Genomic DNA, 18,996 nt, shown 5'->3' on the forward strand with positions numbered 1-18,996 from the left:
CGGATGCTTCCGGTTTTGTGGGAGCAGTTTCATGAAGACACTGCTGTATGGCCGTATGATCTAATGCAAAAAAAAAAAAAAAGCAATGTCCATAAAGGCGCTTTTGACGGGGTGGAGGTACTTGAGAGCCCTGATCTAAACCCTTTCAAGTAAGTGTCAACAAATATTTTGCCAGATACATTGACCACATTTGCAGAGACACACTCTGTAAAATGTTGGATTAAGGCTTGTGAAAGCTGTAACAGTGTAACAGGTTTGGCTTCTTTTTCACGTCCTGAAGCTAGAATGACCACATGTCTGAATGCTTTATTGTCCAAAATGATTTTCTGGGAGATCTCCTATATTTACCAGGACAGCTAACTCACTGAGGTCATAATTTCAGATATCCTTATAGCCTGCCAAATTCTGGAACACGTTCCCGCCGCCCCCACCCGGCTGAATTATTGATTTTAAACATTTGCCTTGAGGTTTACGACAGCAGGGCATGCATATCTGTGACAAAAAAAAAAAAAAAAACACAAGAAAAGATGAGATGAACAATTTAATTCAGTAACATTAACAGACTAGCCTGCATAAATGATAAAATAATTCTCTCCTGGTCTTATTATCAAACTTTATTTAGCTTCAGAAATGAAATGCACAGTTTGTATTTTATCTATACCTTGGTTGACCTTTCAATGTATGTCTTCGGAAGAGGGATTCCGAAAAGGAAAGGTGGTTCAAGAAAGGAATGTTATTGCAAGGATGAAGGTTTGTGGATAAGAATGCACTGCGTTTGTTGACTGCGGTGGACCAAAGTTGAACTCTTGAAGATTTATTGCCTCTATGTCTCCCTGAAATCTTCTTTAATTCTAACCTCACCTTGACATTCAGAGCCTCGACCGTCCGTCTTATCAAGGTGTTTCATCACACTCAAGACACCATTACAGTGGTGGATGAATGCCTTCAATGAATGTCGCAGAACTTTAATAGAATTCAACTTCTCTTGTTATAATGAAGTAATATGTGATTACGAGTTTAATTACCATACAAAACATTGTGTGTTCAAGTAACGGCCAATCAATGAACGTCTGTTTGTTAGGTTTGGTCATGTGATGATCGCAGGCTGAGCCCTTGGGCACTATGATGTCATTTTCTGGTGACAGCAAGTGGCAAAATGGCCACCGCCTGAAGTGGATAAAAATAGACGGATTTTGCTGCTTAATTCTTCGGCCACAAAGAATAATACAGTGATAAAAACAATAATAATCCATCCATCCATCCATTTTCCGAACCGCTCGATCCTCACTAGGGTCGCGGGGGGTGCTGGAGCCTATCCCAGCCGTCTTCGGGCAGTAGGCGGGGGACACCCTGAATCAGTTGCCAGCCAATCACAGGGCACAATAATAATAATAATAACAAAAAAGTGGGCTGTTCAATCTAGGAAAATCGTGGAAAAAAGATTATGACATTCTAAAAATTGTTAGGATTGTAATATGTGTTATAATTCATTCATATAACTTTCCGGCTTGATGTGTTAACAGTCTATGTCAGTATTTGGGTTTACTTTTGTTCAAAGTTAAAATTCAAATTTGGGACTCAAAACACCTCCACCCCAAGTCGCCATTGTAATGCGAGCTCAAAACATTCACACACCCTTCAGGAAACAGGGTTAGAAATTTCTCATTGCCATGAGTTTTTTTTTCCAAACCTGGTTGCTTTTAAAATGGCTTGAAATACAAAAAGAAAAGTATGATGTCATTCAAAGCATGTCATAGAAAGACACATGGAACTGTTTTTATTCAAGAATTAAAAATGAACATTCATTCTCCAGTTTTTTCCCTTGATCCTTCCCCAAGTGCGCATATACAAATGGCCACATTCAAATAAAGCGAATCAAATGTTAGCAATTAACAAAAGGAATAATTCAAACTCAGAGTTACATCATTGTGGTTTTTCTCATTATTTTCTGATTACACGGTGGTCACACTATTTTCATTCCTTGTGGGGACATTATCTTTGCATATTTGCTGGCACATAAGGAAGGTCAGAGGTCAGGTTCAACTGCAGGGCGTCCACACACACAAAAGGCGGGTTAGACCTTCTCTCCCCCCCTCAAGGCAGTGGCCTTGTACGCTGCCAGTGCTAACACTTGTTAATCAGAACCAGAGTCAGCAAGCCGCATCATCCCATTCAATTGCAAATGTTGGGGCCATAACAATCCGTCCTCTTCCTCTATGACTCCAGCCTTGTTTTCACATTCCAAGTATGTCGCTCCAGCTTTTATAAGCAGTGGAATTACAATACAGGACCGGGGCACGTTTTTCATTTAGTGTTATGTCGCAATTATGTTGTGTATTCAGAGTGTATAGATGAGAGTTTGTTTGTGGTAAGCATGGTGAGAAATAACCGCATCAGAGACATTGCGACCAAACTGACTGATGGTCAATGACATGTTTTTGTTTTTTTAATGTGTTGCCAAGTCAACCAAATGTCATTTATGTTGCACCACAAAAAATATGAACTTACATGTGGTGTGATGATATTTATTACATCAATGTTATAGTCCATGATTGTGATTTTTGTAGAGTACAATACAGTCCTATAAGTATATGCCTTTTTTTCCACAGGGAATTTTTGGAACTATGTATGAAAATGATAATGAGTGAGGTGATATCAGCTGTTCAGGTTTTTATTTCCAGGTAATATATTTATTTCCAGATATTTAGACATGAGACAAAGCTTCAAAGTTTCCATTATTTGGAAAGATTTGCATTTGTGTGATTGTAAGCAGATAATTTGAGAACAAAATAAAACAACGAGAGGGCTTCCTCACCATTGTACTGGGAAAATATTAAAATTATTTCATCGGTATCCTTTTGCACCAAATCAAGAAAAGCAAAGGTGGTTGGATTGAAGAGCAGCGAGGAAGAGGAGGAGGCGTGATAGGTTAAACACTTTGGATTTAGTCAATCTGATCTTAACATCAGCATGAACTTTAATAAGCACTTTCATTTAGATTAAAGATGCAAATGTAGCCTTTGCGAGGAGATTGATATGCATGAAGGAAAGCGTGTGTATGTGTATGTGTGTGTGTGTGCGCCAGGGCCCTCTGTTCATTAGCCCAGTGTAATTGTGTTAGCAGTGTTGCTTGCAGGCCGGGAAGAAAATATCTGTGTTTAAAGGTCACATCAGAGTAGCTGTGACATACGAATAGATGACACATGCATTCAAACCGGGAGACATTGTGGCACATGCGCGTGCGCAAACACCAACGCACACTCGTGTCCTCACACTGTCCCTCCCCGTGATGCTCACAAAGAAATATTTTGACCAAATTTGTGAGGGGGAGTGCGTTGCACTTGCCTCATCTTGCCTCAAGGTATGCATATTTTTATTTATGTGCATGTGTAGGTGTGCGAGGGCCCGATTGGAGCGACACTGTTTAATCAAGTGTAATATGGCTTGGCATCTGTGTTGAGGCAGCTGAAAGAGGAGTTACATTATCTCCTGTGTAGTGTGTGTGTGTGTGAGTGTGTGTGTGTTGACATCATTGCCGTGCATGTGCTCAGCAGCATTTGATCTTATAATCAGATGAATGCAGGATATGCTGAAGAAAGCTCTCTGTTGACATCCAGGCTTTGAAGACAGATTAGAAAGAAATAGCGACATAAAGCACCGCAAAGGTACATAAATACCTAACCTGCAGTTAAACGTCGAACACACTGGAGGCGAGCGAGCAGTGAGACACTTTTTTTTCTCCCCGGGAATGAAATGAACCTTACATGTTATTTAACCCATGCACATTATTTGTGCATGGGTTAAATAACAATCTGCTTTGTAAAACTGTTGACTTGATACGATAATAATCGGTGTTAACCTGTGCTTGTGGTTTTGGGTTAATGTGGAGTACTCGTGATGAGGGCCTGCTGACAATAGCTCCTATTATTTTATTGTTACATTGTGTCCATACTGTGATCCTTTATTCATCGTTAGCTTCCTGGATAATTCACTTTTCCGGTCAGAGTTTGTGGTCAGCGACAGGGTAGGTGCTGGAGGAAGTTCAATTTCCCGCTTCAATAGTGCTCTTTGTGCCTGTAGTTTTGTGTCTGATAATTCATGATCAAAACAATATAAGGGGCCAGGAAACATCAATCCACCCATTTTCAATAGTGCTTGTCTTCATTTTGATCGCAGTTGAGCTGGAGCCTTTCCCAGCTGGATTTGGGTGGGGAGGTGGGCTACACCCTTGACCGGTCGCCAGCTATTCATAAGGCAGATTTACACAAACAACCACTCACATACAGTTTAGAAAATGCATGTTATGTTCATTAATGAACCAAACATGCATTTTGGTGGACTGTGTGAAGCCAGACTGCTTACAGAAAAATGCACACAAGAATTAGGACTTGCAAACATGCAAACTCCACACAGGAATGCTGCAGTTGAGATCTGAGGCCCGAATGGCAGAACTGTGCGATAGACTTGCTCACCACTTTTCTATCGTACACCCAGGGAGACGTCAGAAAAAGATCGCCGTTTTATTATTATTTTTTAACATCACGTGAGTTCCGGCATATTTGGAGCTAAACATTCCGTACTCCGATTCATGTTGTGTTTCTGGAATATGAATGTAGCTGAAAAATCAACCCGTTATCGATCTCAGGGAGCGGCCATTTTGCCTTGTACTGAGACAAGTCAGCGATTGAAAATGACATCACAGTACCTAAGGGCTCAACTTGCGAACGTCACGTTACCAAACCTAGAAAACAAGTGAGCTATGATGGTCGTAACCTAAGACCTTAGAATCTAAGGGCACTGTGATGTCATTTTCAAATGACAGCAAATGGCTCTACGAGGCAAAACTGAATGGAATATATATATATTTTTGTTTGATTCATATTCCACAAACACAATATTAATCAGAATAGCGTATTTAGATACTTTATTGTCGAGAACATTTTTTTTACTTGAGTTCCCCTTCAATGTTTTGGCAATGTCAGGTTCTTTCAATGACTGCTTTTTTTCTGTTTTCGAATGCCATCCAACTAAGACTGCTGAAGGAGCTGAGGTCAAAGGTCAAGAAGAGCTTTATAACAGAAGTGACAATAAGTCTCCTGCAGAGGTGATGACTAAATAGCTTGTGCTACTTGTATCTTCTTATACAGTACATATCAGTACATCATCCATTTTATATCAGCAAGATTTTTTATTGCTATTTATATCCCAATATAGCTCGTCCCCATCCTGCTCACGTGATTTAATCTGATGTCGTAAAATGAGAACGATATTGGTCGTTAAAAGCGGCTCGGCTCCAATGTCTCGCAGACCAGCCGTTGTCGAATTATTGTGTTTACGTCTTCGCCCTCCTAATGGTGGCTGAACATTTGTACTGACAGCTCACTTTACAGCCAGCGCCGCCGCCGCTATAAAACAGGCTTCTAATGCAGCGCCACCATAAAGATGGATGGGATACATCCCTAAAGCCTCCACATAGTAGGCACTTAATTTTCACGCCATTTGGGAATTTTATTCAGCCATTGTGTCATTGTGTTTTTGTTTTTTTTTTACATCTTCAAACATACCAAACTCCAAAGTGTAGGATTTCTAAATGCCGACTTGGACAAACGGAGTGTGCCATTTCTTACCCACCCCACATGATCATCCCCCCCTGCCCCCAGTGATCTCGCCATCCCACCCAACTACTCCATCCTTCATTGTTCACTCCCTCTCATTTTCTTAAACTGCGAAATTGCCGCTCAGTGGTTGGGAGCCAGCCTCGATTATCTACGCCAAATTCCCTGATAAAGAAGTGTGGTTTTGGCCTATTCAAGCACTTAAAGCTCCACTAAATGGCTTTAGCTCCAGGGTCCCTGCTTTGGAGACTCTACACACGCACGCACACACGTACGCATGCGCGCACACACACACACACACACACGCACACGCACACACTCATGAGTATGAATATGAATATGCACGCACAGATGCACACAAACTCCTTTCCACACTCCTCGTGGGAGCTATTCCTGTTTTTATGGTTTTGTCAGCACCTATTTAATATACAGTACGATCATTTCTAGATGTACAATGCGCCAAAAAAAAAAAGCAGCAAAAAAAGCAAACAACAATGAAATGTGTTTGTTTTGCGTCAAGACTTTCCCTGCAGCTGTGATGTGTAATTTACCTTTAGTCCACTGATAAAAGCGCACATGGACAGTTGTCATTGGTTCAGATTTTAAGCTCACTTGAAAGAAGAGCACAAGCCCATTTTTATTTAAAAAAAAAAAAAAAACAAGTGGATGGGAAGCACTTTCTAGTACCAGTTGGTGGATGTCAATGTTACTTCCAACAAAGCTGCAGAAGCACTACCATGTTCAGAAAGTTGCTATTGACATTTAAATGAAGGACGCCAACAACAACATAAGCCACTCAACGCCATGAATGAACTTTACATGAATTCAAAAGTAATTAGCAGTAAGTTTTAGCATTGGAGTCATATGCAGTTTATTCAAGAATGATTCATACCCTCCCCACAGTTTTCGGTAAGGGATTATAAAGTGTTTACCACTGACAAATAAGGCCAAATCAAAATGATTCATACTCTATCTCAAGCCAGGCATATCCTGTGCTGATGAAAATTTATGGATAATTTTGCCGATGTCATGACGTTACACATCGCCATGTTGGAGGTTGTCGCATTGTTTTGGACCAGTACCCACTGTGAGGGGAACTTCACGAGTATGGGATGAGAACTAGTTTTGCTAAAACAATAAAGATAGTTAACCTTTCATCTTATGCTCCAAACCTCTACACTGCAATATCATTTAGAATATCTCTAAAATAATTTTTATTATGCATGCACAGACGCACTGCTCTTCCTCTTTAACCTACTGCATATTTCACTCAACCAATCAGACGATGGAAAAATGCGATGTCACTCAAAATCTGCAAAAAGGTCAAAATTGGCAAATACTGAATTTTATTCATTTAATTTAAAAAAAAGGGGAAAAATAACCATGACTAATATTGTGTCAGTGTCCTGACGCAGAGCTCCTGAGTCTGCAGATTACATTGACATGGCAACACAAAGAAGCTGAAACCTGATTGGACCAATAAAAGTCGACATGATCGGAAGATGGGCCGCAAGTGAATGACTGTAAAATGAGGATTATGGACTGCTGAAAATAAATACCTGTACAATAAATGCATACAATTTCATTCAAATTGTAAATATGATCCACACCCCGCCCACAAAAGGTTGGCTGAGAAGTGTTATTTTTTGGGGGGCTACAAATCCAACTATTGTGGTATTTCTCCTTCAAGTGACTCTTAGACATTGAGAGAATCCAAAATATTAATAACTACTACAAGTGGGCTGCTAAAAGTCACCCTGACTTGTCAAAAAGCTCTCGCACATATAAAACTGTGGTCCGTGTGAGCCAGCCTTCACGGCGTGTGAACATAAGCAGACTATATCTGTCAAGATTCAACTGTATTTGTAAAATCCTTAAATCCCCGTGCTGACGGAGGTCTTGGAGACAGAATGAGCATATTGTGGAGGAGACTCGCTCAAATTACAAATGATTAGGGCTCCGCGACACAGCTCTCTGTGACTTAACAATGCGTGCACCTGTCGTCATGCGCGTTAAGTGAACATTTTTATGGGTCTGGGAGGTTTATGACTACGTACTTGGTGAAGGCATGTCATCTAATCTGCAGTATACAGTACATGCCGGAAGCCTCTAAAGCGCGGGTGTCAAACTCAAGGCCACGCAGGCTCGATCCGGCCTTCCATGTCATTTCACATGGCCAGCAAAAAGCTTACCACATTTTCTTTCTTGACTTGTATTCAAAAGGACATATCCATCATAAAAATGATGGCTATTAAATGCAAGGACAACTATATAATATGATGGGGCGATTATTAGGGTTCTTACACAGAATATATTCAGTAAGAGACCAAAGGTTCCCAGCACTTAAGACACGCACATAATCCGTAAACAAACACAGTGCAGCGCTGATTCTGGCCAGGGAACATAACTTTTGAAAATTGAATTGCATCTGATAGAAGATGACAGTTTTTTTTCTTCACTTAAGGTACTGTGAATTTTGGCAAGCTGTTACACTCCGAGCAAATATACATTTTCACTCTAACATGTCCCCTGAGAGCACCATAAACTACAATTTGACCATGATAAAAACAAGTTTCATAGCCCTGCTTTTATCAAGAGCAGCTACGTTATCACTTCTTCTCTTTTTGCCAACACATTGAGTTGCAACAAAAGTCTAGGCATGGTTACAGTCAATATATAAAGTTTAAATCTGTATTTGAGGGTCATAATGTTAAACTGCCGGTTTATTTATTTGTTTGTATGCTCTTGCAGCTGTTCAGAGGGTCAGTGTGTCAATGGTGGAATGTGACTGTAAACGTACCACTGTGTTGCAGGCGCACGGTCCAGCAGCTCACGCCAACACACACAGTCCATACCACATTCCTTTTATTACATTAGACAATGGAGGATTTTGCTTTGGCCATTTTTGTGGATGGAATGACAAAATGGCTTTCAACTATTGGGTGGTCATGCAGATACTTGATCTCTTGTTTGTAGTATGGAAGTCAGTTAAAAAGTTGAGTGTATTGTCTATAATAAGCCGCTGATGGTGTAGTGGTACGCTCGCCGGGATTCTGTGCGGGTAGCATGGGATCGTTTTCCCACTCAGTGACAATGTGAATGCGGGTGTCAGTCGTTGTTTGTCTCAATATGTGCCTTGCGACTGATTGGCGACCAGTTTTGTTTGGAGTCTGCCTTCCGCCAGACATCAGCTTGGACAGGCTCCAGCAACTCCCCGCGACGCTGTTCAGGATAAGCGGTGTTGAAAATGAATGGATGGATTGTATATTGATGACATTTGGTCTACGTCTTTGGTATGACGCATGGATGATTGATTGATCACTTTTAGGAACATTCATTCTCTCGAATCATTGCGCTGATCTGAATGAACATTCTTTTTTTTCCAAGGAAAAGGCCTATATTCTCCCGAGTGCCACTGCAATTTATTAAGCTTTCTCCCTAAGTGATGAAACTATGACAAAGTAATTTAATCAGTTTTGAGACAACATCATTTCATCAGAGTCAGAAATGTTTGCGTGAAGGAAGATCACGAAACAGCCTTGGTCTTTGCTGCTGAAACAAAGAAAAGACAAAAAAAAAGATTATGTCTGATGAGGACAATTTTTATTCATTTGGTCCCTTTGTCCACTATCACTCCTTGTGTCAGCAATCCACTGTGGTCTGTATATTGTAAAACACATAGTTTCAAGACAGTGCATGTATGCTTAGTTATAAAAATTGGTTCATGTTGCATTCTGTGCAGGTGCTAAGCTCCGTTTGCATGTTTGGGAATTTGGCAGAGCCCGCTGCGCCATGCTGGGTGTTCTGGCGGAACAATGGCATTTTCTTTTCGCCACCCGGAGCGCAACTAACATGTAGTGACTGAAAGTAGACGAATATTTAGACCCGTTCAAACCAGGTCTAAGTTGTGGCGCAGATTGATTAAGGTGCAGACAGACAGATTCTGAGCTCTGCAGTTGTGTGTGGTGCAGCGGCAATCATGATAGAAATCAATTCATTGAAAACAGTATTGTTATTACTATTATTATTATCATTTGTGATCTATGGTTTTAAAAGCACCCCCTTGGCCGTGGCACAGTTATGGCTGTTGCGCTAGGCATGAAAATAGGGGGCCATTGTGTTTGTTTATAGCGTGGTGCTGAATGACCACTTAGATAAAATTTCATTACCAAAAATGAGTAAGTATATCGAAGATGTAATTTTTTTTTCCTTTTTCCATGAAGTACTGTTTTAGAAGACGCAAGGATCGCCCACCCAACATAGCCATTCTTAGTGTTAACAGTCACAAAGCTGATTTTGTTGTTAGCTGTCAACTTTTATATTCCATTTAGCTGGTGCAAGTTTGATTCCTGGTCAAGTCCCCAATGCTCTTCTGACTGACTGTCGGCAAGTCCAGGGTTTAGTGTGCATTTCCACTTAAGTGAGCTGGGACTAGATCTGGCTCCCTCCATGACTCTAACCAGGATAAATAGCCCAGGCAATGGATCACTGTACAGACAAGTGCATTATTTCGGTACAATGCCTAAATTCTCATGACAACAGACGTGTTCGTCAAAAGAGCTTTACGGATAGAACATAACCGGAACAATATGAAAGGGAAAGTGAGCATCGGGAACTGAGGCCAGTTATGTAGTATGTGTTCCTAACTGGCAATTCCATCCATTTTCTGAACCGTTTTATGCTCACTAGGGTCGCGGGGCATGCTGGAGCCTATCCCAGCTGTCTTCGGGCAATAGGCGGCGGACACCCTGAGCCGGTCGCCGGCCAATCTCAGGGCACACAGAGACAAACAACCATCCGCGCTCACACCTAGGGACAGTTTTTTAGAGTGTTCAATCAGCCTGCCATGCATGTCTCTGGAATGTGGGAGGAAACCAGAGTACCCGGAGAAAGCCCACGTCGGCACGGGGAGACCATGCAAACTCCACACAGGAAGGCCGGAGCTGGGATCGAACCCACGACCTCTGCACTGTGTGGTCAACGCGCTAACCACTCGACCTTCATGCTGCGCAACTGGCGATTCAAGATTATTTAATCACAAGAGTGTGTTTCATTGTTTTACATCGGTTATTATTTTTGCCTGTACTATCACCATCAAAATAGCAGTTTGACTGATGCAGTTTATGGTCACTGGTGGTGTAGTGGTTCACTCATCTAACATCCATTCAGGCAACAAGATTCCGTTTTCACCCAGTAATGGTGTGTCAGTGTTAATGGTTGTCTGTCTCTCTACGCTCCTTGTGATTGACGGGCAACCTGTCTACTACGTAGTCCACGTTTTGCCCCACAGTCAGCTAGGCAAGGCTTCAGATCCAATGAGACCTTCGAACACTCCAAGTTAAGAAAATGGATGAATGGATGCTTAGTATATTCACAAACATTGGACAAATGTTCCAATTATGTTCCTTGGTTTTGCTGGCAGTTTGTGTGACTGTGGATCTATTCAACAAATTCCCCATCCATTCCCTCTCTCATCCAGAGAGCCAGAAGTGGAGGCTGTGAGTCGAATCCATCCGGCCGTATTAGCAGCTCGTCAAAATGTCTTTTTCCAAAAATGGATTCCAAATAAAAATCACCTCACGTTCAAGTGTCTGTACTCTTCCTGTGCCTGCTCTTGTTTCCTCTTTGTTATCCTCATCTGACCTGTGCTGTGACTTTAACTTTGATACCATCTGTTGCGAGGTACGTGGTGTTAAGATAGATCAGACTCATACTGAGGGCATATGACAGTTTTTTTTTTACCACATTAAAGTGAGAAGCTAACCCGTGATGCATAAAATGAACAAAGATGGGGTTCAAAACAAAAATATCAAATAAGCATTTATTGTGTCTTTGGTGTCAACTTTGGTCATGCCGCTGATCATGTGTTGCCAGTTTAAGTATACCTTCACGTGTTTGACATTCCGAAATACCCAAAACAGAGCAGTCCCTTCGAGGCAAATCCAGTTCAAGCCGTGTAGGAATTCCACATCTAAGCCGCGACAAAATGAACAAATACCAACCCATAGTCATTCTTGCGGCTAATGGAACCACATACCTCAGTTGCAACTTGTGTTCCCATTTGTTTTACATTGCACTTGTCTGGAGAAAGTGGAACGGTTTGGAATGTAAAACGTTTCTGCATCGTGCAACGTTTTTGTAGTAGAAATTATGTTAATGTTTCTTTGTTTTGATCAACATCTATCCATCGATTGATATTTACCGTATTTTCATGACCATTCGGCGCACCGTATTGTTGGGCGCAGTCTCAGTAACGGATGCTATTTCTGTATTTGACACATACACAAAACGCACTGTATTATTGGGCTCAGCCAGGCATGGTAAAACATACGCCAGCTTAAACATACGGCATGCATGCACGCACGCTAAAAACACATTAGCTTGAAGCATACGGTAGCATGCATGCACGCTAAAACATACCAGGTATGTTAGCTTAAAGCATACAGTAGCAGCTAAGACATACGGACGCACGCTAAAAACACGTTTTTAAAAAGGCAACGGAAGTAAAACTGAGTTCGGTTGTACTTTATTTAGCCATTTTACAATGTACTCATGCGACTGGTACTTGCTAGGGACATGCCTTTAGCGTCCTCTTACATGCCCACCTTTCACTCATTGGCGGACTTCCGCATGCTTGTCATCACTCACATCCGCCTTTTCTCTGTATAAACAGCGTGTCGGCCAGAAGTGCTCTCAGTCAGGCTTTGGAACTCGGCGCATACACTAGACGCTCCGCATTATAAGGTGATCCTGTCCATTTTGGAGAAAATTTAAGACTTTTAATGGTGCCTTATAGACGTGAAAATACGGTATAAATGTGAATTGTAGTCCCACTGAATCAAACTGAATAGTTATATTTTCAAGTAACTACACCCTTGAATTATATGGTACTCCATGTGTCGACAATCGTATTGAATCGTCTTATGTGGAGAGACGCGCCACTCTCGTAAACAAGATCAGATGGAGGCAGGATGTGCTCCATCATGTTCACCGTCGGAGGCAAGGGGTGTGAGCGTCATGCTCAAGAAGTGCTTTGTATAAATTAGTCTAAGTGTTTTGGCTAAGGTCAGAGACTCACTGGCAGCTATTAATCAGCAATGAACATACTTCAAGCGTTCCGCGGCTTTATTGAACGTGTCAAGTGACTTCCTCCATTTTGGAACCCCTGTTACACATGACGTTCATTTTCTCACTTGATATTTCATTCACCTTTGCAAACTAAATTGTTGTTCGAATTGTAAAATGAACACCAGCATGGCTAATCTAACAAGAGGGCAGTCAACAGATACAGTATTCTCATTGATGAAGTAGGTGAGCAGGGGCCGCCATGGCTAACACAGCTAATCTATTCTAATATTACAAGCCAGTGTACCAGTGAAATGATTTTAAAGCTATGGGAAGGATGCTGGACTGTTTTAAACTGCATTGAAGTAAAGACCCATGACAATTTTTGCAGTTGGTATATAAAACATGGGATTAAATCACATGCACGCACACGCAGACACCCTATTTAAAAATATGCTTCATTATCATTTCGATAAATGAATACAGTACACGCAATTGTTGTCCCCTATCTGGAGCTTGTTCCATTTTCTCAGCAACGGTCTTCATATAAGTACATCTGTAAACTTTTCCATTTGGTCCGACACAGTCATTACAGAACAACTTTTAAATTAAAAACTTGTTTTGTTCCACTTCATAGACATTTCATTTTTCTCTTCATCTTGTCCCAGTTTTGTCAAACGATTCCTGATATCTTCTTCTTTTTCTTCTCCTGCCCGTGTGCTCCGTTTTCACTTATTTATAGAAATTGTCAAGTACAAGATGTTGAAAATAGCTGTCCTTTCAAATCGTTTTTTGTTTTGTTTTTAAATTAGCTAATCCCTTGTGCTCACTTGTTGTGAATGTGCAGAGGCATGTGGGCAATTGTCACACACCGGTGAGTGTGTGTTAGTAAGTGCGTGTGTGTGCATGCGTGGTTGCACATGTGTGTGCGTGTGTGTCTGTGTGGGCGTGTCGTAATGTCCCATGTGCATATGATTGAGTTGGTTCATGCCAGAGGACCGTGAAGTCAGTGGAATCAGTGTGTGATTGTGAAAAGATGCTCCCCGACCGCATACTGTAAGTATGTGTAGTCTGCTCACATTTTGTCTGGGTGTGTATCACGGGGCTCTAAACAGGGTCTGTATTGTCCCGATAGGGTTGGCAACAGCGTGGTGATCTGAACCGCTGTAATCATGACTGGGCCCGGGATGAAAGGCGCTATTGACAAGAGTGAAGTGTCTGAAGGGAAGAGAGAGAGCCAGAGAGAGAGGAATGTGTTGAATTAGAGAATGGGTGGCAGCAAGTGAGAAGAGACCTCCCGGTTTAAGAAGCGTTTGTCTTGTGCACTTCATGAAATTAACACCGGGTAGCAGTTTAGTCAGGATTTTCCAGACAAGTTTCCATCAAGCGGTACAGGTCTCTTCTGCTCAGCGCGGTACAGTGCGGAATGTTAAAACCTGATTTAATCAATGAATTTAACAACAATCAACTTGATTAGTCATCTACCTGACATAATCCAAATACACATCGAGTTTGTTTTTCCCATTACAGACTCGGGGCTCACGTTCAGATTCAGAGATCGTTTTTTTTTTTTTTTTACATAACTGCTGTCTGTATGCCTCTGCACGCATTCATTTTATACCGGTATATATAGATACACACGCACACACACACGCGCACACACACACATACACACACAACCAATCACACAGTACGAAATTTAACAACAGTGTTGACACCCTGTAAATATGCAGACTCCGAGATAATTAAACTAAAGGAGGTGAAGAGTTTATTGACCTATTGCAGTGGGGGGTGGGGGGGGGGGGGAGCTGCTCTTAAGCAGGTTGTGAGGGTGGAGGGAGCTCTTTACAGGCAGCAGTTGAAAGATATGATGACTTGAGTGGATGGAGTCTGAAATCATTTCTTTAGTCTTGTCTGTTTTTTTTTGTGTTGACTAAGTACATTGATGCAATCGTTTTTGAGTATCGGATGATGATTTGGTGAAGTCTTTTTTTTTTGTGTGTTTGCTTGGTGGTCAGAACTGTTATAACAGATTGTTATGGAGAATGTGATTGTGTCTTCTATAATCTACAAAGGAGGAGATGCAGTTTTATATACCAAGTAGAATCGTTTGAGTTGACTACCGATAACCTCACTTGGTTGGTACTCAAATGGAAGAAAAAAAAAATGAAGAGAATGCTATGGTGTTTTATGGCATGGTATGGATTGTTTTGGCGCAAAAGTGTGGTGTTTGGAATGGAACCTGGGCTTTAGAAAGCTGTATTATTTATGCTGTTCTATTCTTTGATGCAAAAAGAAAAAATCGATTTACAGTTGTGTGAAAAGTGCATCCCATGATCTTCATTGACAATAGTTATGCTTGTTTCTTTTTCTCAGGGCTGGAGGCGGTCAAAGTGGAAGAACAAGCCATGAAGTTGTAAAAACAAGAGCCACAAAAGGAGAAAAACGGGCCACCTCCAGTCCTATCGCCGAAACACCTGAAAGCGGCACGACGAGACTCGGAAGCCTCCTTTCCCATGACAGTCATGCGCTCACCTCTCATCTTCCTCCTGCTCCTCCCCCTGTCCATGACCTCCTCCTCCTCTTCGCCCTTATCCCATCTCCAGTCTTTCTCCCCACCAGAAGGGGGGCTTACGCATTTGGTGGTCCATAACAAATCAGGCGAGATTTACCTGGGCGCTGTCAACTGGATCTACAAGCTGTCGAGCAACCTCACCAAGCTACGTAGCCACGTGACCGGCCCTGTGACGGACAATCCTCGCTGTTACCCTCCACCGGGTGTCCAGTCGTGCCCTCATGAGCTCGTGCAGACTCCCAATATCAATAAACTTCTGCTGCTTGATGATGCCCACAACCGCTTAATTGCCTGTGGGAGTACTTCCCAGGGAATTTGCCAGTTCCTCCGTCTGGATGATTTGTTCAAACTTGGCGAGCCCCACCACCGTAAGGAGCATTATCTATCCAGTGTTGCTGAGGCAAGCACCATGTCGGGGGTAGTCATCTCCCCAGATGCTTTTGGCGGGGGTGGGAAACTTTTTGTTGGCACTCCCATTGATGGCAAGTCGGAGTACTTTCCAACACTGTCCAGCCGCAAGTTAATGTCCAACGAGGAGAATGCGGACATGTTCAGCTTTGTCTACCAGGATGAGTTTGTGTCGTCCCAGTTGAAGATTCCATCAGACACGCTCTCCAAATTCCCGGCATTCGACATCTACTACATCTACGGCTTCAACAGCGAGCAGTTTGTCTATTATCTCACTTTACAGCTGGACACAAAACTCACTTCGCCCGATGCCGGCAGCGAGCAGTTTTTTACCTCAAAGATTGTACGGCTCTGCGTGGACGATCCCAAGTTCTACTCCTACATTGAGTTCCCTATCGGCTGCACCAAGGATGGAGTGGAGTATCGCTTGATCCAGGATGCTTATTTGGCTCGACCGGGGTCCCGTTTGGCTCAATCGCTTGGTATTCAAGAGCAAGAAGAGGTTCTTTTTGCTGTATTTGCCCAGGGCCAAAAGAACAGAGCCAAGCCACCCAAGGAGACGGCTTTGTGTCTGTTCACAATGAGACAGATCAAGGAGAAGATTAAAATAAGGATTCAGTCGTGCTACAGTGGAGTGGGGATACTTTCCCTGCCCTGGCTGCTCAACAAGGAGCTGTCCTGCATCAACTCGGTAAGGGTGTGATCCTGACCGTTTCAGCGGCTCGTTTGCATGTGTCTGTATGATCAAGCTGTTTCACAGCACCTGTGACTGCTCACTTGAGGTCATACAACACCACCTAAGTGGTCACGGTTCTGAGCACAGTGCATGAATTACTGTTTTAATGCAATCATGCAATTCAATTGGAAGAGAAATCGTAGAAAACGACTCTAAAGTGGATCTAACAGGATGAATACCTCTGTTCAAATGTCACCTTTTTTTATGATCAAAAAAATTAGACCAAGTTATTTCCAAACTTTTTCTTCCACCATTCATGTGAACTATAGTCTGTGCATTAAATGAAAATACAAGGTTGAACTTTTCGCCATAATTCAAGAAGTTATGTCACAAACACAACACTGCTCTTCATGGAAAAAAATGGCATTCCTACAGTGGACCATGGTGCTGGCAGCATTCTGCTTAGGGATATTTTTTCTGCAACTTGAGCTAGGACCTTAATTTTCCAAAATAGTCTGTTTTAGCACAAAACCTTCAGCATTATGAAATAAAAATGTCAGGAAAAAAATGAACTTCATTTGGGATTATTAATCAGAGGCACTTTAAATGGTGGTAAGGTTTTACACTGACCCTTATGATTTTGCAAGTGTCTGGTTAATTTTAAATGAAGCATCCATCCATCCATTTTCTTATCTGCTTATCCTCACAAGGGTCATTAACCTCCTACGCGTGTTTTTGGAATGTGGGAGGAAACCGGAGTACCCGGAGAAAACCCACACAAGCACAGGCCGAACATGCAAACTCCACACAGGAGCCGGAATCAAACCCTGCACCTCTGCACTATAAGGCCAACGTGTTAACCAGTCGACCGGCATGCCGCCGCAAAGTCTTGTTAAGAAAAAAAAAATACATATTGCAAATGATAGTTTATTACCTTCAGTTGGGCACTTACTGTATACTGTATTGAGCAACTAGCCATTACCAACTGATCACCTGTTTAATTCCATCTCTGTCATGTTTGCGAGGTGGTGGTGGACCCCAAAAAGCAGGCAAGAGGGAGGAGCAGGGTGTACTTGACAAATTGTATTAAAAGTTACACAGAAACTAAATCCAGAACGAACAAAGTCATGAAAACAAAAAGAATCCAAAGTATCAAACAAAACCGTGACTGAAGCAAAAACAATCAATAACCGAAACAAGACTGGAACAAACATGACAGTAGCCAAGAGCAAACAGCAACAATGACCCGGCCATGAGTGGTCGCGCTGGGAGTCCTTTTAAAGCACTAATTACCTAATGACCAACAGGTGTGCAGCTGCAGGGGGAGCCCTACAGTGCCACCTGTTGGTCCCAAACCGAATCATGACAATCTCTAGCGAACCAGATCTTTCTTTGTATGATCTTGAGAGGTCTATCATCTTGCTTTTTCATGGTTCAAGCCCATTAAGTACTGTATCCCCAGTTTTCCTCACCTGCCCGTCAGACCTCCAGGAAAATCATTCACCACACTGCTGTTTGTAGTCAAGCCGGCTCTCAGCTGTTGGCTGATAGCTGTTGTTGACAGAAAATTTTGTGAGCAGTTTAGTTCGCAAGTGGTGAAACCGACTCCAAACAACATTCATTTTTTGCGTACATATACATATAGTTGTAATGGACAAACAGACTACTTTCGTTTTTCGAAATCCTGGCAGATGTCCAACACCCACCTTGAACACTACTATAGGACATCGCGGAAACAAACAAACAAAAAAAAACCCCCGCTACTCTGTAGTCAGTGCTCAGGATATTTCACACAATCCACAATTTGGCAGTGGCTTGCCTTCCCCTTTCCTCATAGATGAGCGTTTTGAGTGCCCTGTATCCTCATGAATTATTCAAGTGGTCACACCTCGTGTTATGCAGTCGATTCTCTGTAACAGCCCGCTATAAATCTCCGAACGACTCTCCACCTCTCTGTCCCAGTCCTATCTGTCCTCCACTGCTCTTCCTGCCCTCCCTTTCTCTTTAGTGTCTTCCAATCCAGCCTCATTATTTTGCACGAAGATTTTTTTCATTTCAACACTCCCATTCAACTCTTGCCCGTTTTTGACCTCTTTGACCTCCACCATCTTGAATATCATTTATCTTAACTTAAACATCATTTATCTCACCTTTGGCTCCTTTTTTTTGTACTCTTCTTCCTCGTGCCCCTACCACTGCATCCCCCTCTATTTTTTTTCACCAACCGGCTCTGACCTCGTCTTGACTTTCCACTGAGTGATGAGGTAAAGAGTGACTTAGTGTGTAAGCCAGCGCGTGAATGTGATCTGAAAACACAATGCGGAGAGAACAGCTGATGTAATGAAAGAGCGGAGCGGATTGATAGGGACTGATGGAGACCGAAAAGAAGTTAATAGAGAGGGATATCGAATGAGAAGACGTTACCGCTGCTGAATTATTGTTGAGGTAGTGCGTAGAGAACAGCGTGAGGGATTGAATGTAAAATAGGTGCGTGAGCATGAAAAGACTTCACAAGAGATGTGAAAAGAAAGGACTCATATTTTTCAATCTTTCCACGAATTAGAAGAGGTCCCAGGTGTCTTTCGAGGGTCTCATCTCTCACATAAATGAGCCATTGCTCACCATGCCCTCCTCTCTCCGGTAGGTGCGCCAGTGTT

At 42.2% G+C, this 18,996-nt stretch overlaps 1 protein-coding gene across 2 annotated transcripts in view; it reads left to right on the forward strand.

The window, feature by feature from the left end:
• The window catches only part of LOC147210234 (plexin-A1-like), a 198,101-nt gene that overhangs the window by 19,286 nt on the left and 159,819 nt on the right, over nucleotides 1–18,996 (forward strand). For both annotated transcript variants that reach the window (XM_086107232.1, XM_086107240.1), the window contains exon 2: nucleotides 15,057–16,354. In XM_086107232.1, coding sequence (XP_085963358.1) covers nucleotides 15,197–16,354 — 1,158 coding nt within the window. In that variant the 5' untranslated portion in view covers nucleotides 15,057–15,196. The remainder of the gene's footprint in view (nucleotides 1–15,056; nucleotides 16,355–18,996) is intronic.

The sequence above is a fragment of the Hippocampus guttulatus genome, chromosome 1 (genome assembly GCF_054856545.1).
Source record: "Hippocampus guttulatus isolate MCC_2025c chromosome 1, RoL_Hgut_1.0, whole genome shotgun sequence".
Lineage (NCBI taxonomy): Eukaryota > Metazoa > Chordata > Actinopteri > Syngnathiformes > Syngnathidae > Hippocampus > Hippocampus guttulatus.